The 24,222-nt window shown below is 47.6% G+C and overlaps 1 protein-coding gene across 3 annotated transcripts in view; it reads right to left on the bottom strand.

Moving 5' to 3' along the window:
- Window positions 1-3,462: 3,462 nt before the first annotated feature.
- LOC311323281 (sodium bicarbonate cotransporter 3-like) overlaps window positions 3,463-24,222 on the bottom strand; it is a 43,195-nt gene continuing 22,435 nt past the window's right edge. The window contains exons 5-26 of one of the 3 annotated variants that reach the window (XM_084455482.1): window positions 23,715-23,875; window positions 23,167-23,355; window positions 21,765-22,127; window positions 19,390-19,505; window positions 18,352-18,509; window positions 16,632-16,719; window positions 16,268-16,414; window positions 15,875-15,981; window positions 14,678-14,852; window positions 12,674-12,807; window positions 12,063-12,308; window positions 11,756-11,861; window positions 11,463-11,624; window positions 10,951-11,064; window positions 10,468-10,629; window positions 9,979-10,230; window positions 9,722-9,790; window positions 9,344-9,517; window positions 9,069-9,206; window positions 8,597-8,700; window positions 7,580-7,687; window positions 3,463-6,111 (exon numbers count right to left, since the gene is read on the bottom strand). In XM_084455482.1, coding sequence (XP_084311608.1) covers window positions 6,027-6,111; window positions 7,580-7,687; window positions 8,597-8,700; window positions 9,069-9,206; window positions 9,344-9,517; window positions 9,722-9,790; window positions 9,979-10,230; window positions 10,468-10,629; window positions 10,951-11,064; window positions 11,463-11,624; window positions 11,756-11,861; window positions 12,063-12,308; window positions 12,674-12,807; window positions 14,678-14,852; window positions 15,875-15,981; window positions 16,268-16,414; window positions 16,632-16,719; window positions 18,352-18,509; window positions 19,390-19,505; window positions 21,765-22,127; window positions 23,167-23,355; window positions 23,715-23,875 — 3,358 coding nt within the window. In that variant the 3' untranslated portion in view covers window positions 3,463-6,026. Of the gene's footprint in view, window positions 6,112-7,579; window positions 7,688-8,228; window positions 8,297-8,596; window positions 8,701-9,068; window positions 9,207-9,343; window positions 9,518-9,721; window positions 9,791-9,978; window positions 10,231-10,467; window positions 10,630-10,950; window positions 11,065-11,462; window positions 11,625-11,755; window positions 11,862-12,062; window positions 12,309-12,673; window positions 12,808-14,677; window positions 14,853-15,874; window positions 15,982-16,267; window positions 16,415-16,631; window positions 16,720-18,351; window positions 18,510-19,389; window positions 19,506-21,764; window positions 22,128-23,166; window positions 23,356-23,714; window positions 23,876-24,222 lie in introns of those variants that run through there. The other 2 variants (XM_084455481.1, XR_014630953.1) reach the window with 2 other exon arrangements.

Below are 24,222 nucleotides of genomic sequence, written 5' to 3'. Positions count from 1 at the left end.
TAGCTGACTTTACTGAAACAATTTTGAAATAAATGTAGCCTATGATCCCCCTTTTGTTGTTCATGATAAAAAAGTAGCCTACAATTAAAAAGAACACAAGGACTTGAGTTCAGTTGATTGTTCTGCTGAAGCTCAAACACAAACAAATATTAACATAATAGTGGCCATTAATTGTTGTATCATGAATGCCTGATGTTTTAATAATGATATACTTTCAAGTTGGTCCACTCTCTCAAAGGCTAACGCAAGTTGCGCACTAAAATCAAAACTTCTGTTTGTGTTCCACGTTAGCCAAACTCTGTCATTTTCTTTAGGCCCTTCATCTCAATTTGAATTTATTGTTTATGTAACATTACCGTTCATGTTACTTGCATGAAGTGATGTGGTGACCAGGGATATTGTCATTGATTTTATTCTAATACCATAATAATATTATAGCTAATACCGACTCATCAACTACAAGTTGGCTGCTGGTTCATGTGCACATTAAAAATAACTTTTATTTCATCCATTTTCTCTGGCTTAAAGGGGAACTCTTATTTCATGACTGAAATGTACTTCACATTCAAATGGTCAAACACATGCCTGAAGTTCATCAACCGGGTCAATGAGGTGGGTTTTGATGTGAACCAAGCCATATCCCACCCCTACACCCAGAGTCTGGTCCAGTATGTCTGTGGCCTGAGCCCCAGAAAAGGTTCCCACATGCTCAAGGTAAACCAATACTGTATAGCACAAAAGGGGGGCCAGAATGGGACCCTGTGTACTGTGTAGTTATGTATCGAGTGGAGTATCCTATTTTAGACCTCACTGTGTTTGACTACCTTACTTGTCTGTGGTTGTGTGTGTGTGTGTGTGTGTGTGTTTGTGTGTGTGTGACTTGACCCTGTAATTCTCATTTTTCATTTCAGAATCAGCCAAGTGTGTGTGTGTCAAGATCCCGCAGAGTGTTCCAAAGACTCCGACCACCTCTGTGTCACTCCAGGAGATGGGCTTGTTGTTGTGACAATGACAGGATGTGAGTTCGGGGCTCGGAGGTACATGGGGGAGGAGGTCAGTGTAGTCAGTGTTGAGGCCTGTCTGCCATGAGAGGTCAGTCACTATGGTTACAAACGTACAACTGTACTACTGATGCACTGGTGCCTATAGTATTGCACTGTAAAGAGGGGTATTCCCCTTTCTAACACTTGTACTGTACATAGACATATCTAACGTGTTCCTGATGTCTTCATCAAAAGAGGTTTTTAAGTGAAAAGAGTCTGTACATTTTTTGAGCTCAGCGTTTTGACAATGCAATAACTGAAAACAGTCATTAATAAAATATTTCAATCACAGATCAGAAGCTTCTCTTTTTCATAATTGTACGGTATTTTCTAAAGAACATTGACTTTATTATAATTATGTAGGCTACTGTATGTACCTTATTATATTAGGTTGAGTGTAATATAATGTTGTTGGCCCTTACTGTAACACTTCACTTACACTTATTAACACTAACTAGCTGCTGCAGTGCTTATTACATGCATATTAGCTCATTAGTTGTTTATTATCCATTATGAAGCACTTATTAATGCCTTATTTATTTCACATGATCATATATACAACTAGTAGGCCATTATGTCAATAACTTCCTAATTGCTTATGATGGTAAATAGGCAAGTTGTTGTGCATGAATTAGGATCCCAATAATAGCACATCAGTATAGCAATGTCTAGTTTGTCCAATCACTTGTCAGATTCTAAAAACAGTTGTCTACCATAATGTTACTCTATATTTTGAAATAAACAAATTATAAGCATGATTTAATATGGCCAAGACATCTAAAGGTAAAAACACGGGCGTTTTCATCAACTTTCAAGCTTGTGCGCTAGACATAACGGCAGTGAATGGGGGTTTCTTGTCACAAAGGTAATGCCCATAATGTCCCTCTAGGGGGCGTGTGACGCTTACCACGGGAGTCAATGGAAGTGTCGTTACCATGGATGTATTACCGTTACTCTGGTATTGAAGCGCTCTAGAAATTATATACTTTGATATAAGATTACAACAAAAGTAGAATTTTGTAATTTTTTTGGCATACATCGTTGAATAGGTGAACACTATGACCAATTATGTGAACCAAAATGGGACAGAATGCTTTTTTTCATTTCTGTGCGACTTTAAGGACTCAACGGATGTAGGTTTTGGGGTGGCAGTTGGCTTGGGGGAGTTGACACTGTTCTGTGTCTGTTCTTCAACCATGGAGAGGTAAGACGGTCTCACATTTTGAGCCCCTCCGGGTTTTCTCTCTCTCTCTCTGCCCGCCCCTCTCTTCTCTCTCTCTCCTCTGCTGAGGGAGAGCTTCTCCTGTTCCTTCTTTGTCCTGCAGATGCTGCTGTTAACTCACATTATCAGGTAGTCTACTCTCATGCTCCATACAGTGTAGGTTTCTTCCTACAGGCATATTCAGTAATCGCCATCCAAAAGTGATACACATACATCACTACAGTTGTTCAAACATTACTGCTTGCTGTTTGGTTATTTTTTATTTACAATAAAGAAATGACATGCACCTCGCTTCACATGGTATCACCTGCAGATTGCCTGCCTGTTTGCCTGCCTCCTAACTTGCTACCTCTCCACTGGGAGGATGAAGACCCTTCTGGCTGTGAACTGAGATACCTGTACATCTGATAGACACTGTTCTCTTACTCACTCGGCCCTCAAACAATCATGCCCTTTTTCATATTTCAGGGATGCACCGTTTGCTATTGGTGAGGTGAGTCAACTCAGAGTGGTATTGCTCAAACAGAGATGTGTAGCTGAACATTTTTTTCATTAATTAATTACTCTTGTCGATCCCGTCTCCATGACACCCTGTGTGCGTGTTCCTGTGTGTGTGCTCCTGTGTGTGTGTGTGCGTGCACGTGACCCTGATCAGCTGGTCTAACAGCTTGCAGCTGGTGGCCTTCACCGTGCTGGCTGTCATAGTCACGAGGATCAAGCTATTCCTGACTCCTCACATGTGCCTCATGGCCTCACTCATCTGCTCCAGTCAGGGGAGATCAGTCTCCAGCCATACATGCTACCAGTAATTAGTTTTTTTCTGTGCCTTTGTTGGTGTCCCGCTGTCTCTCCCCCAGGTCCGGCTGGAGCATGCCTGAGATCTGGGACATGGAGAACCGGGGCGAGACGCCCCTTTGCATCCTCCTGTCCATGGACTCCCAGCCCCAGTTCCATCACCATGTTCAAGAACAAGGTCTACAAGGTGCTCAGGATCCCCAAAGCTATCAACTCTGACCTGTGAGACCGTGGGAAACCCTTTGCCAATAAATCCTTGTTTTGTTGTTTTCCGTGAGTGTGTGTGTGTGTGTGTGGGGGGGGGGTTACAATCAGTCATGATGGCTTGATTAACCACTTCATTAACAGTGTTACACGTAAATAAACCACAGACATGCGGTGGAATCAGACATTTATACTGTATAGTTTATTGCTTTCCATCAAGTTACAAAAAATAGGTTCCACCATACCTGTCATTATAGTATGTAATAACATTGGGAGGATTATCTGTGCCTGACTGACAGTCAGTGTAATACATGGTCCTAAAGAATACCCTGTTTCTACAGTACAGATCAGAGCCATACAGCATTGTGCTATATAGCTGTGTCATACTGATTATGAAATACACATGGAGTACATTGCACTGCAATACCATTTGTGTTCTACAATGAGTTGTGGTACAGTACCTTCTTCTAAATACACTGACTGTAGGAGAACAAATGTCAAAACAATTGCAGTGACTCAAAACAGTCAACATATTAAAGAAAAACGCAACAATGACATTCATTTAGTTTCTGCATTTGTTCACCGGCGTTAATATTTATAATTTGATACACATTCACTGATATTGTATTTTTAAGAAAAACATGACCTCAGAATAATCACTGTAATTAGAGTCCTTGCTATTTGTGAACAAACACTACAGCTCTGACATAGACACAGATTATTTAAACTGGAAATGGGAGATCGCAAAGCTGATCTTGGTACTGTATGTATCAGTTCTGGTTTGGTTGAGGGCATGACTTCCACTAAGACATTCAGATCAATACTGCCATAAAACATTAGACTTCAGCATCAACAAATAAGAACAGCAAGTAGATGAACTTTCAGAAGTTGCTCATTTGTCTTTGGCATTCGGGTGCCATGTTTGTACTGTACCTGAACATCAACAAGATACATTTACAGTAAGAGTACAAGACGAACAGAGCTTTCACAAGGCACATAAGCTAGTCCATATACCATAGTGAGCTATACACTGACATTTCCAGGAAGACTAGCTAATGTCATGGCATTAGCTAATGGGGATCCTAATAAACAATAAACAATACCCAGTAACGCAACAACAAACAAACACACACACACAACATAGATATGACAAACTCCCCTTAGCCTGATAAACAGAACTGTCAATAAATACATGGCATGGTACTGAACTGTTTGTTATTGCTACTGTACAACAGAACCACACTTAAACAGATGAGAACTACCGTACATACGTCATAGAATACAATTGTACATTTGAGGAATAAAGTAGAAATATTCTGCATAAAAGAGACATCTGTAATGCTGAACTTACTGACTTTATCTTAACATCACGCAACACAAACCGGCGCAACCGAAGCGGTTTCAGAAGCAGTTTTAATAAGGTACTTCGCTGCTCAATGACATTTCAAATCATTCTGACCAGAATGATGTTCTCACTTCAACCAAGCAAATACAATTTTATTTGTGCGCATTTGAGTTGGAACAGAAAGGTTTAAGTGCAACTAACCACCAACTAACCAGTCAAGAATCAGGTCAATTCCTGGGTATTGTAGCTTGTAGCAACAGTTTGGTGTACCTTGTGAGGATTAAACATTGTCAAACACAATACAGACTTGTGTAGGTATTGAGCTACAGTACGTACAACTGACAAAAAAATCTAAAGTGCTTACTGCACAACCACATCTCTGACCTCTCCTCATATGGTCTCTCTGAAAATGGTCTCTCAAACAACAAACTACAAAGCATATAGTCCCATTAAAAACAGCATATCTGAACAGACGGACAAATTCACTTAAAAAACATTTATTCTCAGCTAAACAACTTGATGTGAGCAGCAATATCAATACTGAGAATTCAGATTTAGAAAGATTACAAGCAGACAGATAACGGAGGGTTGAATGGTGTGGCTGCCCAGCCTATCTACAGCAGACCAGGTTTGACAAAATCCTCACATTCTAGTGAGGTTATGGGGTAGGCATCTGAATGCATACATTCTCTGTTTGTGAAAGTTTAGTGAATCAGGCTATAATAGTAACATAGAGAAGAATCAGTTGGCACTGATCAAAGTCACAGTCCACACGAATGGCTTCAATAAAGTGTGCTTTTGGAGCTGGTGGAGTTGATTTGTTTAAAGTACATTCACCTGAACATTACATTGGTAAGGGAATAAAAAGGTAGACACGAGACCGGAGAGCTCATCTGACAGGTGTCATAAATAAAAGAGAATGCACATGAATTGTCTTCAAATAACAAATCTATTGCTTCAAACAGAAATATACATTTTTCAAGATTCAATATTTGAAATATTTACTTTTCAAAATAAAAGTAAATCAGAATGTGGCCCCTTCATTTGGCATCGGTGACGGTGACTGAAGATGATGACGGCGGTTCCTAATGCGGGGGGTAAATGACACAAAATGGTGGAGTTGAATGGGCGAAGTTCGTTCACACCTCAGCGATGTGCTTTCCACTGCACAGCAGTCATCTGTCTGCGCACTGGTGGGAGGGAGCTTCAGGGTTCCCAGAATGCAACAGCGGGGCACTGGAGGTTAGAGTTTAGCCGTTGGCTCAAACAGGGACCCAAACAACCAGGGACCAGGCACTCAAACAGAGACCTCAGACCGAGCTAACTAGCTCCCCCCGCTAACAGGGTGACCCTCTCACAGGGTTTTAATGGGGGTGGGGAGTTGGACAGGGTGTCGGACAGGAAGGCCTCTCCTCCATCACAAACATGTCTCTACGGCAGAACTGGACCCTCCTGCTGCTGTGGTGTCCATGTCCACCCTAACACAGGCCACCTTCTCCTGGCTGAGAATGAGATAGATATATAGATAGATAGATAGATAGATAGATAGATAGATAGATAGATAGATAGATAGATAGATAGATAGATAGAGAGGGAGGGAGGGGGAGACAGACAGATGGGAGGGAGAGACTAACTGTAACGTTACTGTTAGTTAAAGTGTTGAGCATGAGCAGAAAATGTGTTTTTGACTGAAGTGAGAATTTGTCTGCCAGTGTGAGATGAAGCTAAAGTTAAACTGAATCCTGTGCTCCAGGAAAACAGATTTCACACCCCAGACAGGCAGATGACAGGACCACACAGACGGTGTTAATGTGTGCTTTTCCTAAAGCGGAATAACCACAAAGGCAAGCTGGGTGACATAATGTAAATATTTGGTGATCTTGGCTTTGTACCTTCTATTGACATAATTCTATTGGCAAGCACAACAAGGCACACACAGTAAACCTCACACAGATCTGACATTGATGCAACTAGACGTGTCATGGCCAAAAGCACCATGTCCCACCAAAGTCTAGCAATCCCCCTGTCCATACCAGCTACCTATCTATAGGCTATGTATAATAACACCAGCTTCTACCTATGGCTACGTATAATTCGCCTTATTCACCTCAGGTCAGTCTGACGTAATTGGGGGTGCGGATGCGGAAGTGCCTGTTGACTTCAATGTTAAAAGTTCACTGTAAAAACACCACTTCAAGAACTAAAATAGTCAAAATAACAGGCTGAATACACTATCGGGGTTACAAACTCATCATTACCAGACTCTGTTTTTCACTGCCGTTGTTTTCGTGTTTGGAAATACATGGAGGTGAATGAGCCATAGTTGGCCGTCAGCTGCATTCACTCCCATGTATTTCCAAACGCGAAAACAACGGCAGTGAAAAACAATCAGAGTCTGGTAATGATGAGTTTGTAACCCCGATAGTGTATTCAGCCTGTTATTTTGACTATTTTGGTTCTCGAAGTGGTGTTTTTACAGTGAACTTCTAACATTGAAGTCAACGGGCACTTCCGCATCCGCACCCTCAATTACGTCAGACTGACCAATATGGCAGCTGAGGTGAATAAGGCGAATAGGGATGCACGATATATCGGTAATCATATCAGTATCGTCCGATATAGGCTGATTTTTTTATATATCAGTATCGGAAAAAATTGCCTTAACAGGGCTGGGCATGGCATGGATGTGAACAACCGATAATTATTTCTGTCTAGCTGCTGTTGTGTCGTTTTTGAGAGGAAACAATGCGGTAAATCTGCGATTTATCAGCTTTTCCAAATGTTTTGGAAATAGAGACAGTGTTAACATGTGTTTTTCAGTATGTATAACATTTGATTATCAGAGAAAGTTGTTCTTACAGTATACAGATCATATAAGGAGACCTCAGTGGTTCCTGTGTCAGTAGAGGGCTCCTCCCATTCCCTGGAGGGAGAGGAGGGCGGGCCCTCTGGGAGGGTTGTCATAGCTACCTTTGGCTATGCTTGGCAGGTCGGGTACAGTCGGTGCCTGAGGCCGCAGCTCTCCATGGCCCGCTTTTGGCCATCTCATCAGAGATGTTAACATTGGAGGGGTCAGGACTACATGCACACAGAGAAAAACACACAGGAACATGGAAACACAAACACACAGAGACGAGACTCACACACAACACACACACACAAAGACAGACAGGCACAGAGACAGACAGACAGGCAGCACGTTAGTGTGTGTGAGGTGCAGGACAGTCAGACATGCACAGTCACAGGAAGTCAACAAAGGGCCGACTGAAGAACAAAGGACCGATTAGCATCAGCCGTCTGTCAGAAACTAAACTGACGCTCGTTGTAATCAACAGCTGCTTGATCCGCTAAGACGTAATTGCTCTGAAAACGAGTTTCTATCTTTGAATCTGTCAGGAGTCGACAACATAATGGTAGGTTAGGGATTAGGGTTAGTAAGATTTAGGCTCTTTGCCCGTCGTGATAGTGCAGTATCACACGTCATCTCTCAAGGGGTGTGCTTCACATCAAACTGTCTAATCCTAAGATTTGAGTTAACGTACAGCTTTGGCCATGCGCTCACTGCTGTTAGCTAATGTATATTACTGAGTGGGTTAGGTGGGCCAGATGAGACACCCACCCCTACCAACTCTTCATCCATGGGGAGGGTCGCTATTCTGTATGATCTGTTCAAGATAAACACATTAGCTAAACAACTACCATTATCAGTTTTAATGTAAAACAAAAAAACACAAGACTGGCAGGATGGAGTTAAATTCTCTAACGTTTAAATTTCTATAATAGCAACATGTTTAAATTTGCTCAGACTACACATATGATGCCGTTCATCAAAAGAAACCCTAGTAGCGACAGTTAGTTTTACTCACATTCTCTACAGAGAGAAGGAACTAGTATATCTTCAGTGTGCGGTGGTGTGTCTGCGTGTGATGTACAGTAGGTCTAATTGTAGCCCTGCTGTTATCCTACAATGGGAAGGGCTGTACTGACCTCCCTGAGAGTGTATTGACGGGGATCGTCAGCAGGTTGCCTCCGTCATAGTGGGCCTTTAGCCCCGCCTCCTCCTCCTCCACCTGCAGCATGGACTCCGCCTCCTGCAGCCACCAGGAACACTCTTATTAACATGCCGGGTCGTCAGTTATGTCAGGGGAACCAGTATGCCCTTAGCACTGCTGACATGCACTGTGCTAGCCCATAGAGATTTCATTCATTATGGCCATTCTCATGAAGCTAGTGAAAGTAAGCTAATGATTTAATCGAACGGACGGAGACGTTTGATTAAATCACCCTGCTTTGATAAAGGCTGCAAGTCCGAAACATTGTTCCGTTTGATTAAATCACCCTGCATCGAGAGCTTGAGTATGCGGTTTCTTTCATTTATTCAGTATATGTCACCCGTTACTGGCACCTCTCCAAGACTACGATGTGCGTTCTTTTTTCTGAACCTAAGCTGGGTCATTACCTGTTTCTCTCTCGCCTTCTTTTTCTTGTCGTCATCTTTCTTCTTCTTGCTCTCGGGCATCACGTCATCCAGCCAGCTAAGCTCCCTCTTGGTGAAGAAGAAGTCTAGAAGCTTCCGGATGAAGACCAGAGCTAAGACCTACAGAAGAGGACAACACATTACACTTCCATTAGAAGAAAGAAGAAAAAAGTCCAAAGAAATTATCTGCATCATCTTGTGTGATGCAGTGTGTGTGTGTGTGTGTGTGTGTGTGTGTGTGTGTGTGAGAGTGTTACCATCATGGGGAACACGACGGCTGCAGCGGAGGCCTTGATGACCCACAGAAGCACCAGGCAGATGACCTGAACCAGGGTGAAGACGTGGACCTTCCACAGGGGCACATAGCGCAGGTAGATCAGGTCTGGCTGGTGCTTGGCCGGCATGCCAAACAACTTGATACGGTCAAAGAACTGTCGGAGAGAGAGAGAGATGGAGTGAAGGGGCGAGCGATGGATCGAGTATGGGGGGGGGGATTGTTCAACACTGAGTAAAAGAAACTCATTTCATATTCGTTCACTTTCATGAAAATTCTTGTAGCGCATTGTGCTGCTCGGCTGTTAAAGGAAGCCGTATCTAATGCCTTGTTGAGGGACACTATGCAAGTCCAATCTCACCTGAATGCCTTTGAGAGACGAGACCCCCATGTAGAGGAAGACCCCGTACAGCACCGGCATCGGGATGAACTGAGGGGATAAAACAACACAGATCCTGTCCCCTCTCGCATCACATGGAAACAAACATGGAGTCATTTCAATCAGAGAGGCACAACAGACCAAAACCGTAGCTACTGTACATAGCTACTGTCATTGAGATAACAGATGGATAGCAGAATCCATGACCAGTGGTGGTGTGCTTTTCGGTGACCTCTCACCTTGAGGACGGAGGTCATGAAGACGGAGCAGCCCATCAGCACGAAGATCATGAACCCTGTGACCCTCTGCTCACGGATGCCCAGGAACTTGGGCTGCTCGCCGGGGGCGGAACACCCCGACTCCACCTTCAGGCTGTTGACGTGGGAGATGGAGAGGACGGTGGCGGCCACGAACCAGGGCAGGCCCATGACGGAGCACACGCCCAGCATCACCGCCACCACCAGCAGGTCCAGGTGGTAGCCACAGCCCTTCTGTCAGACCCGGAGAGAACGGGCAGGAGGAAGAAGGGCACGACGTCATGATACAATACAGAAGATGTGCATGAAAGTAAAGGACAGGTGCCCTTCACAACCATAGGGATAGCAGATGCTGTAATAGAAGAGCTCCATATCCCAAATACACTCAGATAGATTTCAGCTGTATGGCTATGCTATTTTGACCATGGCCGGTCAATACTTTGCTGAACTTGCTCCTTGGCCCCCCCTAACCTTGAGTCTGTGCTCCTTGCGGTTGACAATGACGGCGGTGATCTGCTGGTCCATGAAGATGAGGATGGTGCAGAGCAGAGCAGGGAAAACCGACACCAGCAGAGTCCACCAGGGGTTCTCCCCCAGCGGGTCGATCAGCCAGCCGCGGTGCTTCGACGTGGGCTGGAGGGAGGAACATTGCCACGGTTATATAGATGAATCTTCAACGGTTCTCATCTTGGGCTACAAGATGTTATTTCAAAGAGGTTTCATTCAATTAGATATATCCAGTACAGACATCACAGGATCAAATTAAATCAAACTTTATTTATAATATAGCACATTTCATAAACAAAGGCAACACAGAAAAAATAGGGGGGGTCCATATAGATCCTGACACTTAATTGTCCAGAGGGAAGCACAAAAACCCAGTTCACCCATTATGTGACGGACAATATGAAGGGACATACTGCGAGAGCCAAGGCAGGGTGGGTTGACGCCTACCTCGAAGCGGTCGGGCACGTGGAGTTTTGGAGAGGGGATGCCCATCAGGTAGTCCACCAGCACCATCACCATGATGGTGAGAAACACCGCAAAATCACTGATGGTGGAGCGCACCTACACCACACAATAACAACAACATTATTTACATACATGTAGTTGTCAAACAACACATAATGAATTAACTCATAACAATACATATGTAACACGCATGCATAACCGATGCAGTGTGGACACCTACTGTACTGAGCGAGCAGAGACTGGCGGTCTCTGAGGAGACTGGGATGATATGATCTGCTTTGTAAGTGTGACTCATCCATATTAACAAGGAGGATAATGAAAACATACACACAAAAGGAGGAGGGTGGTGCATGTGTGTTGACCATCTCAGAAACGCAAACACACAGCCACACACACACACACACACACACACATACGCACACACGCACACACATGCAGCGCACACACACTTTTGCAGTTCCAGACGCCATTTGAAGGGGGGAACAATATCGCACCATGGTGGGGAAGTAGTGCTCGGTCTTGAACTGCTTGAGGAAGGAGGAGAGGAGGAAGGTGGTGAAGAAGAGGATGACGGACCAGAAGAGAACGTCGGGGGTGTAGGGGCCGTGGCGACCGCAGGCCGGGCCCACAAACTCCCCGTGGAGCAGGTTACACATCTGAGAGGGAGAACCAGAACATGATGCAGCATGTAGGCTGAGGATATACAGTACATTTGTATTTTCTGTTAAGTGTGTGTTGGTGTGTATGCTTGTACGTGTGTGTGTGTGTGTGTGTGTGTGTGTCTCACCGACACGTTGAGGCTATTCCAGGGGATGGAGTGCTGTGTGTGTCCCGTCTGGTTCCAGACCTGCAGGTGCTGGGCCGAGGCGTTGGCTGGGGGTGCACACTGACACCTGCAACAGCAGCATACACATCACTCCGCATTCACACACACACACACACACACACGCACAGACACAAGCACAGACACAGGATGGGAGCTCCCAAGCACTGAGGCTCCACGTCACAGTAAGGCGCCTACGGCGTCTTCATGCGCCATTGCGGTCACAGTGCGCATTCTTCATGACCTTCAAGCCAGACACGTCCTCACTCACGTGTAGAGAGTCAGGTTGTCCAGGCTGTTGTGCATGTTGATGGGGTAGTGCTCCCCCAGGTGGATGAGCTTCTCCAGGGCCTCGTAGATGAAGATGATGCAGATGAGCGCGGCGAACGCCTCCTCCGTGAAGCGCGTGATGTAGCAGACCAGCGAGCTGGCGTCCGTGGCCACCAGCACCAGGCAGAGGAAGGCGGTCCACAGGCCGATGCTGGTACGCAGGGACAGGTAGGACAGGCCGTAGTCCCTGGGGAGGGGAGAGAGGGGTTAGGCGCACACACTGAATATTCATTCCCATTCCCTCATACACAATGGCAACATAGGACAGTGTACTAACAGGTAGCTACCACTGGGGGGCCACAGTTTATAAGACCTGAATTGGCTGAACTCAGTATAAACACCGCCCACCCCTGCCGTTGAATCGCTAACTTTTCTAGTGGTGTAGCCGGCTAAAGCGGTGTCTATTATGAGAGGCGGTCACGTGTGTGTTTGTCAAGACAGAGGACCCGAGATCGAGCCCAGCGTGGTCGGAAGCGTTTCTGAGACGAGGCTGGCTGAGCCCGGCGTCGGGCGGGGCGCTCGCAGAGACAGCGGCAGTCGGCGGGAACTCACTTGCAGAACTTGAAGAGGATCTTCTCGAAGACCAAGACCGGCCCGGTGCTGCCCAGGATGGTGAGGGGCTGACCCGAGAACATGGAGAAAGCCACGCCCGTCATTGACGCCCCGAACAGGGACTCTATGGCACTCTGGAGTGAGGGAAGAGGAGAGGGAGTGTGAAAGGAAGGAGGAAGAGGAGGAGGGGGTAGGACAAAGGAGGTGGAGACTGAGGGGGAGGAGAGGGCGAGGACGAAGGAGACACATTGAACACACATTCCAGCCTGGCGTCCGAGCTCCGCCGGTCAGTTATCGTATCTCTGCGATGCCTGCAGGACTGGCAAGTTTACTCTGCCGCATCACACGCGTCGGCACTCGCTGTGCCAACAGTCAACACAGCAGGGTTAGGGAGTGTGTGGAGCTCAGGGTGAGGATCACCATGTATGTATAATGTAGATGACAGTATATCTCACCCCTGGGATTAGCATGTACATATTGAGAATCACTATTGACCATCTTGAAACCAAGATGACACGCTAAATGGTAATAATAACAAATGGCAGAAGTAAAAAAGCAATTTTTTATTTTGGTCTGGTAAAAAATCTATTTGTCTGCTACCACTGTGTATAGATTTGTATTTTTTGTGTAGTTTGTAAATTGTGTATTTGTAATTATAGAGCTGGCAGCAACATTTCACTGTGTATTTTATACTGTGTGACAAATGAACCATAATCTAAATCTATACTACATCTTTGTGCACTATGCTGATGGAGCAGAGGACTTTATCATGCACTGTATCATGAGCCAATGGGGACAACCTTGAAAGGAAGTATAATCATTTATTATTCTGTATTTATTTCTCCATTTCTCCAATCCTCATTCAGGATTTTTCCTGGCTCAGAATGATGCGGAGGTGGTACCTTAAGTGGGGGTCAGGCCTCCCCCAGGAAATTTGGGGCATCAAAAGCTTCATTTCCTGCATTCTGGCGGATTTTCCAGATGCACTAATGTGTGCTGGATTACCTTGTCTGCCTAACTATATTAGCCTACAAAAATCGGACTTCATTGTGTTTATTTATTTCTAAAAAAGCAAACAGCCTAGAACATTTGTGAGGGCATATCAAGGCACTGTGACTATAATGTAGGCTGTCAGGCCAAACATGTACTGTAGGCTACACAGTAGACCTGAGGTTTTATGTCAATAGATGGAGAAGAGGCTCCACACTCCCATAGAGAAATCATTGTCTGTTCTATAACCAGAGCTTGATAACTTGAGCTCAAGATGCATTCGTGAAGTCGAGAGCTTTGTCCCAGTCTAAATCTCGTGTTTCTGCGACCCTTCTATGTCAAGATATGGCTGCTTAGGCTTCAAGTCAAGGGTGGAAACTCTGGTTTTCACCGCTACCACGAACGACACCGCATGAGTGTGTAACTAGCGAATCGTCTGAATGGAAAAAAGGTCACACCAGAACAATTATACGCTTCCGTTTCTATTTGAGGGTCGCACAGATTACATGTTTCCAACATAAATCAATGGGAAACAAAAAATGTGTACCTACTACGCAAAATTTGGTTGCAGGTTGGCAGGTCTTAAGTGTTTTTTTGTCGAGAGCTGGAGGCGGCACAAAATTTGACTTGAAAATAAGGAGAAAGTAGGACACCAGAGGATGACGCGACATCCCCCGGGACTACCTCATGATGGAGGATAAGAGAAAGAGAGGTAAGATAACCGTGCTGTGGCTCTCCGGGAGTCTGGGGACCTCCGTTGTTGTTATACGCATATGTCCTGACACCATGGGGAAAGTGACCGCAGAGTTAGAACGACAACAACAATCTTCAATAGCAGCGGTATGTCTATAGTGCCCGGAGAGGGAGGGACGTCAGTTAGGACCCGTTAGTTGTTTCCATCAAACATCCGCACTCCCATGCTCCAGGCGTGCACTCTGGAGCGGCGAGGTCAGACGAGCTCCCGAGCGGGGAGAGAGCGTGGGAGAGCGCGTGTCGGGGGGGGGGTAGACCTACTATGTTGCCCTTGGTGGCCTCCCCCAGCAGGCCCCCGAAGGTGATGACGGGGGACATGCAGGCGCAGTACAGGAAGAGCACGGAGGCCAGGCACTGCAGCCTCAGGGCGTCTCTGATGTCGCTCCAGTAGAACGGTGCCTTGCGCTTCACGTCCATGACCAGGCCCCCGAAGATCCTGCGGGAGGAGAGAGAGAGAGAGAGAGAGAGAGAGAGAGAGGATGGGGGCGGGGTTTACTATCCGTGTGACACCCGTTTACGGCGCTCCACCGGTCGGCCTCTCGCTGTGTCCGCCTCTGTTTCAAAAACCTTGGCTTTCGACTCGCAGAGGCAGACGGGTAAGCATCGACATTAACCGTATTGTTCAACGGAGGACAGAGGTCAGAGGTCGCGGGCGTGTGACTGTGTGCGATGTGGAGCTGGAGGCAGCGCTGTAGCCGTGCGCTGCTGTGGGCCGTCTCATTCAGGCTCCTAGGGTCCACGGGGCTGGTAGAGGCATGTTCTCTCCGTGTACCAGCCGAACCCATTCACAGACACACACTCACGCTCGCACACACACACACACACACACACACGGCCACTCTCGGCTTCCGACGCACAGCCAATAAGTGTGACCCCTGGGCCAGACTAACACCTCGGCTCACTTATCTCTGGAGCTCTCCCGCTCCCGCTCTCTCTCTCCATCTGTCCACTGTCTTCCTTCCCAGCTCGTCACATTTCTCTCGGTGAAAATCAATCCGCCACGGTCTCTTCCCTCGCTCTTTCTACGTCATGTTCCCCTGCTCTTTACTCAGCGTGTGGCTTTTTATAGCTGTGGCGGAAAGGAGAGTGGATCTGCGGTTTTAAATAATGCAGAGGCCAGTCTGCAAGGTGTGTGTGTGTGTGTGTGTGTGTACACTGAAGGACTGAGGTCAGAAATAAATATAGTCTTCTTGAAGGAAAGCCCTGGAGCTCTGCAAGGGTTCACATTCTGAGGATATGACTACAGTATATGAATCTCAAATTTCAAATACCTTTGCACAGTAAATGTTTAATGAGCCTTCATAAATAACAGTCACCATAATGACACTTAAATATGAATTAATTAATTAATTCATTAATATAAAAATGTTTGATGTATTTCTTTCCCTCCCGCATCACAAAGCAGAAATGTAGGGATACAATCTCCAGAGATCCTGTCTCCAGCAGGCTGCTACGCACCGTCCAGTCCTCTGCAGCTCTGGACCCGCGTGGGGGTCCTCCTCATTGTCCAGCTCCCCAGATGGAGAGGCGGAGCCGTTGGGCTGGGATGGCATCTTCCTCTTCATCTGCAGGGAGAGAGAGAGAGAGAGAGAGAGAGAGAAACGCAGAGAAGGAGAGAGAGAGAGAGAAATGCAGAGGAGAGAGAGAGAGAGAGAGAGAGGCAGAGAAGGAGAGAGAGAGAGAGAGAGGGAGAACACAGGGCTGTTACACCCTCCGCAGCCACTTGGAGGCACTCTCACTATCATTCTGCACACACAGCTCCAATGTCACGAGAACTCAGAGAACTCAGCTCCCATGTCACGTTCCCAAGCGATGCGATGATCGACCAAGGGACCCAGGATGACCTCTCACCTGGGAGGGGACGTTCTTGGGGGGCTCGATGCGTATGGTGGGGTCCCACTCCCCGGGGGGCAGGACAGTCACCTGGTCCAGAAACTCATCTATCCCGGAGAGCAGGTCTGTGCGGTCTTTGGCCTTGTACGCCACATCATGAAAGATCTACAGGGAAAGGTGCAGGAAGTGTGTGGGGAAACTGGTTCATAACGTCTATGGATAAATCATACGAAGGATGACTGTATGAAATGGAACGCTCATGAATCCAATCACAAATCACTTTTTCCGAGCACGCTTTATAGCATTTCTCGGCACACTCATATCTGTCACATTTACACCTGCTACCCCATGTAAACATACAAGGCATGTTCTGCGCTCTCACCTCGTCAGTCATGAGCGTGGCCATGGACCTGCCTATCTCATGGTACTGAGGGCCTTTCCCATGAGGACCCAGCAGCAGGAACAGGAATCTGGATCAGAGAGGAGAGGACACCTCCCGTAGGTCAGACCCAACGCAGACCAGGACAGACTAAGATGGATAAATTGTACGCCATGGAGAATACTACACGCAGCCTGGGGACTTGGCACTTTAGGGTGCTTTAGGGTACTTGCTGGTGTTGTCACAGTAGTACCAAAAATTGAGTTTCGGTATTGGTACCAAGGCAAGTGTTACGGCACTCGGTACCAAACGGTAGCCTACTAATGCTTACAATCAGACAAGCCGATGTAATGAAACTGCATTTCCACTTGTAGGCCATATTACTAGAGCGGCGAGGCTTTTTCATCACTCTGTATTTCTTTCATGGTCATAACAGGGAAGTGACTGTAGTCTCTGTTGGTGTTTGAATTCTCTGAAAAGGTCTGGATGTTTGTCCGACAGATGTTTGGCCAAGTTTGATTTTAGGTTGCCTTTTAAACATCTGGCCAAGGACAACAGATGAAAACTAGCCTTTAGGCTAACTCTGGCTCATATACAGCTTGACTGTTGATTGGTGTGCATTGTCCCTGACAAATAAACCCAGGGTTTTTCCTGCATAGAGAATTACAAGGTGAGAGGTCCAGCTCTCGACAAAAAAACACTATGACCTGCCAACCTGCACAAATTTTGCATAGTAGGTACTCATTTTTTTGTTTTCCATTGGTTTATGTTGTAAACATGTAATCTGTGCGACCTTGAAATATAATTGGGAGCGCATAATTGTTCCGGTGTGACCTTTTTTCCATTCAGACGATTCGCTAGTCACACACTCATGCGGTGTCGTTCGTGGTAGCGGTGAAAACCAGAGTTTCCACCCATGACTTGAACGCCTAAGCAGCCATATCTTGACTTAGAAGGGTCGCAGAAACATGAGATTTAGACTGGGACAAAGCTCTCGACTTCACGAATGCATCTTGAGCTCAAGTTATCAAGCTCTGGTTATAGAACAGACAATGCTTTCTCTATGGGAGTGTGGAGCCTCTTCTCCATCCATTGACATAAAACCTCAGGTCTACTGTGTAGCCTACAGTACATGTTTGGCCTGACAGCCTACATTATAGTCACAGTGCCTTGATATGCCCTCACAAATGTTCTAGGCTGTTTGTTATTTTAGAAATAAATAAACACAATGAAGTCAGATTTTGTAGGCTAATATAGTTAGGCAGACAAGGTAATCCAGCACACATTAGTGCATAGAAAATTCACCAGAATGCAGGAAATTAAGCTTTTGATGACCAAAATGTCCTGGGGGAGGCCAGACCATTCCGAGTCAGGAAAAACCCTGAATCAACCAATCAATGAATTTAAAAAAACTATGTGTTGCCTCCTTTCGTGAGACACTTTGAAACAGCGGTTGCACCACGGTGCTGCTGTGTTTTGGGGCTCGCCTTTGTCAATTAGCTGAGGTATTGCTGCTGAAGCTGCAGCCATCTCTTCTCTGAACAAAACGCTCTCTCCCGTCGCTGTCTTTGTAGCTCTTCACGGTGACTGCGGGCAGCTCAAACTCAGTGCTGTTTTCTCACACACACCACTAGCGCAACGTCACTGCTGTCAGCGTTGCGCATAAGAGACAGTCTCGTTTTTACCCCAAAAAATGCATTTGTGTGTGTCTAGTTTAACCAACCTGGTGGGTACAGGCACCTCGGTGAGGCCCGTGATGAGGACGGCAGGGGCCAGTCGTACGAAGGCGATGATGGGCCTCTCCAGGAAGTCCACCTCCCCCACCAGCACGTTGGACGCTTCCGCGCCCGGGGGGATCTTCTTCATGAAGTTCATGTCCACCTGAGAGAGAAAAAGATGGAGGGGGGTGGTCCACATTTGAGAAGAACAGATTTTTGTGAGATACAGCGCGTCTGAAAGCCTGGATTGAGTGTTGTAATTATGTTGGTTAGTATCGAAAGCTACGGTACTAATCAAAGACTGCTTCGAATAGTCTGTTGCGCTGTTTGACACAGCTGAAAGAGACTGAAGCCCCTCACACTAGATGTAGAGCTGCAAGAGGCCATTTTCTCTCTCACACACACACACACGCACACACTCATCCTATATCCCTTCTCCTCTGACTCAATGTATAAAAGGCTGTTTCTTGGCAGACAGGCAAGCTGTTTTTAGGCTGATGACTACATATGGTGTTTCTTGGATGGAGGGATGGAGAGATGATATAATATGGCCATGCAGCGGGCGGAAGTGGGGGTGCACTCTCAGCCAAACTGTTATTCAATTAATCAGGTCATGCAGTTCTGAAGACCATTTCTTGGTTCTCTGGTCTGGATTATGAATGGCTATTGATTTCCTAGATACTGTATGAGAGCAGGGGTTGGATGGAGATAAATACAGTAGTGTAGTTATGGTAAAAATACTATCCTGTGCTTCAATCTTAATTGATATTGCCTGGCACAATAGAATCAATGTGATCCAAACAAACACTCTTAAGAATTTCAAAGGATTTAAAATACTATTTGTCCCAGGTCTGCGATGGTGGTTTCCTAATGGCCAGACAAAGGGGAACTATTATAATCAATTATTTATGGCCACAGTGTAATGATAATGATGATGATAATGATGATGACCGGTGCCCCTCTGTGCTGGGTAAAGGGTGGGGGGTTGTGTATGTGTGTGTGTGTGGGGGGGGGGGGTTAGTGTGGTCAGTACCAGGGGTTACCTTGCTGAAGTCCACACTGCTGTTCTCTCTACTGACCCCAGCTTTGGACGGTCTCCTCTCTCCCGCCTTGCCACTGTCCAGGTGACTGGGCACCGAGTGGAGTGACACCAGAGGCCCTGATCGGGGGGGGGGGTTGACAGAGAGAGAGAGAGAGATAGAGATAGAGATAGAGAACAGAGACGGGGGGAGAGGGACAGAGAGGGGGAGGGTGGAGAGAGAGGGGGACAGAGAGAGAGGGAGGGGTGGACAGATTGGTGTCAGCAGGGTCGGTTCTGAAGGGAGGGAGGTTGGAGGGAGGGCTCCTCACTGCAGTCTATGGATCAAAATGAGATGACTGACATTTTGATTATCAAATATTTCATTAATCTTCACTACTTATACACAGTGATATCCCAAATTACTTTCCAATGACTTCTTTGTGTTCCACTGGAGTTTAGTGGCTGAGCACCAATTCATTTGATACAGAGCTTGACTGCTAATCTAAAAGGCTATTGAGGATAATGAGAATTCCTGATCACACACGTGGTTTCAGCCTGCAGCGGTGTTTCAAGGGCTAAAACAATCTCACCAGCGTGATTGTTTTCCCGCATTAAGACTCTCTGTGTGAGATGAGCCTTACGGAGGGGGAGGTGACCGTAAGCTTTAACTTTCATTCCCAAATCGACCCCCCAAATCAATGCTAAACCCTGGTTGGTTGCTGGCGCCACAGCGATGACAAGTGGGAGGAGGGAAGCACCAACCCTCCGTCTGTGTCTCCTTGACCAGTGGCCTGTTGTAGCCCCCCAACCCAGGCACATGATATCGGGCAGCTAAAACCAGGTGGCCAAAACCAGGCGGCCAGCCAGGCCAGCTAGACCAGCCAACCAGAAACAGGAGCGCCGTCGCTCGCATTCCCCACAAAGCCCCTGGGGGTGACAGGGATCAGAGGAGGTTGTATCCTCGTCATTCAGGAAGGTTAAGCCCAGGAATGCTCGCTCCGACTGGGCCTTGTGAAGTTTGCGTCACGGCAAGCCTCTCCGACTTAGCCTGCTGCTGCTGGCCTATAGACACGTGCCTAATCTGATCATGTAACCTCAACATGAGGCCTATACCTACCCAGGGATTTTCCAACAGGGAACCGTGGCACAGCACAATGAGTACATGCCTTCGTCCTGTTGGCACCTGCTGTGTTGTTATGCTTCCTCCTTGCATTAGAGGCTATGCTGGCATTAGGCAGGTCTTGTTATTAGGGTGATAGGAAGTTGCATGCCGTAACACAGTATGGGAAGAAGGTACCGAACCAGTCCTCAGTTGACCTACATATATATTACAATATATAATAATATATTATATTGTACAGCACTTTGGTGCAACTTCGGTTGATTTTAAACGTGCTTTATAAATAAAGTTGACCTTGACCTTGACATATATAACCCCCTTATACAACCAGCAGATAAACAAACACACATACACAAACAAACACACACACACACACACACACACAAACAAACACGCACGCACGTACGCACACAATCGCACGCACGCACACACACACTCTATAAAAACAGGGAACAAGCCTGGGGACTGGGAAGAACAAAAAGTCACTGTAGATTTCGTGCCAGCCCCTCCGCCCCTCGGTTTATATTTAGCCTGCTGTTTGTCTCACGGCCTCACCAGACGTTTCATAGGGGGGAACATGCCGGAGACATCTGGAGTGTTTATGCGTTCTTAGGAACCCAGGACGAGCTGATCACAGATGCCAAACGTCTGGAAAAAGAGACAAGATGGATGATCTTGCTTCAAGCCGGCGCCTCCTGCTCCTGTTTATAATCACAACGGGTCACACTGCCGTGACACGGGGACATGCCGTGACACGGGGACCCGTAGACTCTGTCAGTCTACTCTCAGCGACTCTCCCAAACAGGGCTTTTATACAGCACGGCCGGGGTGTGGGGACACTTTCCCGGCTCGCATGTGATGATTTCACGCCACGGAACATAAAGGGCAAGGGGGAGGAGGTTTAGGGGGCATGGAAACATCACACACCACTGGGTTACAGCACAGGAGACAGACGACGGACGCAGATGGGTTTGGAAGAGAGCCATGCACGCGCCGGGCAGAGGGGAGGGCCGAGCTTGGCAAGGTAGCGGGAGAGGCTGAGGATGGCGGTGTGTGTGTGTGTGTGTGTGTGCGTGTGTGTATGTGAGACAGAGGGAGAATGAAGAGCAGACAGTCGAGTGAGGCGTTGAGCGGATGTGTCGTGTGCTGAGAAGGTGAGGCGGTGGACCTGAGCTGGAATGCTGACAGGAAGGAGAGAGGGGGGGGGGGGGGGGCTCAGCCAAGCATGCTGGTGCTAGTGTTGTCTGTTCAAGCCGTGACTCACACTGGCAGGCTACACAGATATTTGCCTTCTAAGGGCAGCAGCTGGTGCTGCGTCGGCTGTCTGCCGGGCTCCGCCCTCGGCTCCTCCTCCGCAACGGCGGGCGGGGTCTCTTCGTCCTCGGGGGGCGACACCACCACCTCCGGGATGGCCTGTGGGGCGGAGCACCGGGGCGGGGTCGGGGAGCGGCGGCGGAAGGGGGGGGTGTTCTGGGGGGTGGCGAGGGGCGAAGCGGCGTCTCCCCCGGCGGGGGAGGCGGAGGAGGAGGGCAGGAGGTGGTTGAGGAGCACGGAGACCCGGGACTCGCGCCTCTGGGACAGGACGGCGGCGGGCGCCCCCAGCTTCTGGAGGGAGAGGCGGGAAGAGGACAGGCCCTCTCCTAACAGACGGACGAGAGACAGCGACAAAGAGAGGAGGAGGGTGGGAGAGAAGGAGGAAGGAAGGAGGAGAGAGGGATGGAGAGAGGAGAAACATGAGAGAAGAGATTCATTAAGGAGATGGTTGTAAGGGACAGCAAGGAGAGGCTGGGTAGCAGTAAACGAGGAAGGGTGCAGCGAGAGAGAGAGAGAGAGAGAGAGAGTGCTTGCAGGGAGGTGAGCGGAGATAAGGATGTATGCAGGAGGCGACGTTGAGAACACGAGAGAGGAGCGTGGTGATTGGCCCGTAAGGTCCCCCCCTGCCCAATCAGCTCGTCCCATTCGCAAACAAGCCACCAGTCACACACAGACTGACTCTGAGAGTGCATTCTGGGTAGAGAGAGGCGTGCATGCAGGTGAGGCAGACACTGCAGACATACAACCACAAAGACACAGCGCATAATTCACATCTCTCCACTGTCTGGTTGGACAGTATGCAGTTCAAGCTTTGTAACTCTGAAAATTGTTATGTTTGTACTTTCACAGACATTTAAACCCAGGCAACTTTCGAGACATTATGGAATCAAAAAAACTGAACACTGGACAGAGGCCGTTTGGCTGTGGAGGGTTAAACTCAGTAACAGCCCAGCGTCACAGTACACAGGATAAACACCACGGCGAGAGCATGCTCAGTCACATTTTGCCGTCACGTCACAATGCTGAGAGCAGCGCCGCCCGCCATCGCCGAACCACGGACCAGAAGCCGCCGTTAACCTGAGCCAGCCAGACATGCCAGCGCCCACACTTCTCTGTCACTGGGGGAGGAGGGGGGAACCGAAGAAGTCGTCGGCTCCCTCAGTTTAGCCGGCCCTACTCACGCTGGCGCTTCCTGGAACCAGCATGGCTCTGCACACACTTGTAGGAACTGTAGGACTTCCCCCCCCCCCCCCCCTCCCCTGTTGAACTGTAGAACCCCCCCCTTCCCCACCCCATGGAACTGTAGAACCCCAGACCCCCTTCCCCATGGATGAAGAGAAGGAAATGCCGTGCTGCAGATCTCACCGTTTCTCTCAAGCAAGAGCGGTTCGGAATGTTTCTTGCCTATGTCTGCGATGGAGCGCACCAGCGGGATACGGTTGCTGAGCTTCCGCTCGTTCTGGTGGTGGTGCCTCTTCAGCATGGCCTCGCGCACCTTCTGACGCTGCTCCTCCTCCAGCTGCCCGGACGCCACCATGCTGTCGATCAGCATGTCTGAGACGAAGCACGCACGTGCATGTGCAAACACACACATACACACACACACAGATGCACACACACACAAACACACGCGCACGCACGCAGACGTAATGTTTATGGGCACGGACATCTGGTCAGACACAAGCAGTAAAAAACACAGAAACACTGACTCACCCACAAACATAATTGACAAAGATATATAATTGGCTTCAACTGTTAATTATATTTCAGTCTGAAAAGGATGAAAAGACAAAACCGACAATAAAGTACTGCATATAACGGGCCCAAACCGTAATCCCTAATCTCTAATCTCGTATTTGTAGCACCATCCTCTACAGCTGGCGGACGGACGGTAGCGCTAGCGTCTTCTGTACCTGCGATGTCCTCGATGCAGTTGGCCCTCATGTCCAGCATGACTGTGCCGTTGAGGATGCAGCTGCGCAGCTCGAACAGGCTGTGGAGGGACAGCGTGGCCACGTACGGCTTACTCCAGCGCTCGCCTCCGTCCTCCACATCCTCCTCGAACTTCAGCCACCTACACACACACACACACACACACACACACACACACAAGTGTTTGTTCTCACACTTCCACTGCAAATAGGATTAATTCACTTAACTTAATTAAAAAGTGATAAAAATGACTCAACAAGTCGGACTATGGGAGATGTTATAGATCTTTTACAGAAGAACATTGTCAGGCTATAAAAGCTCTATAAAAATCGTTTGGCTATGACCTCCTGACGGGCTGAGAGGGTTTCAATCAGAGCGGTAAACACCCGCGTCTATCTGAGCTCCAGAGCTACAAGGCTGACTCCGTCTGATCGGCTGAGTCAGACTCACGCTGCCAGCGAGATAGAGAGGATGACTCAGAGACGCTGT

Source organism: Borostomias antarcticus (assembly GCF_949987555.1).
Source record: "Borostomias antarcticus genome assembly, chromosome: 21".
Classification (NCBI taxonomy): domain Eukaryota; kingdom Metazoa; phylum Chordata; class Actinopteri; order Stomiiformes; family Stomiidae; genus Borostomias; species Borostomias antarcticus.
Note: the sequence above shows the minus strand (reverse complement) of the source record. Positions and strands in the feature narration are given on the sequence as shown.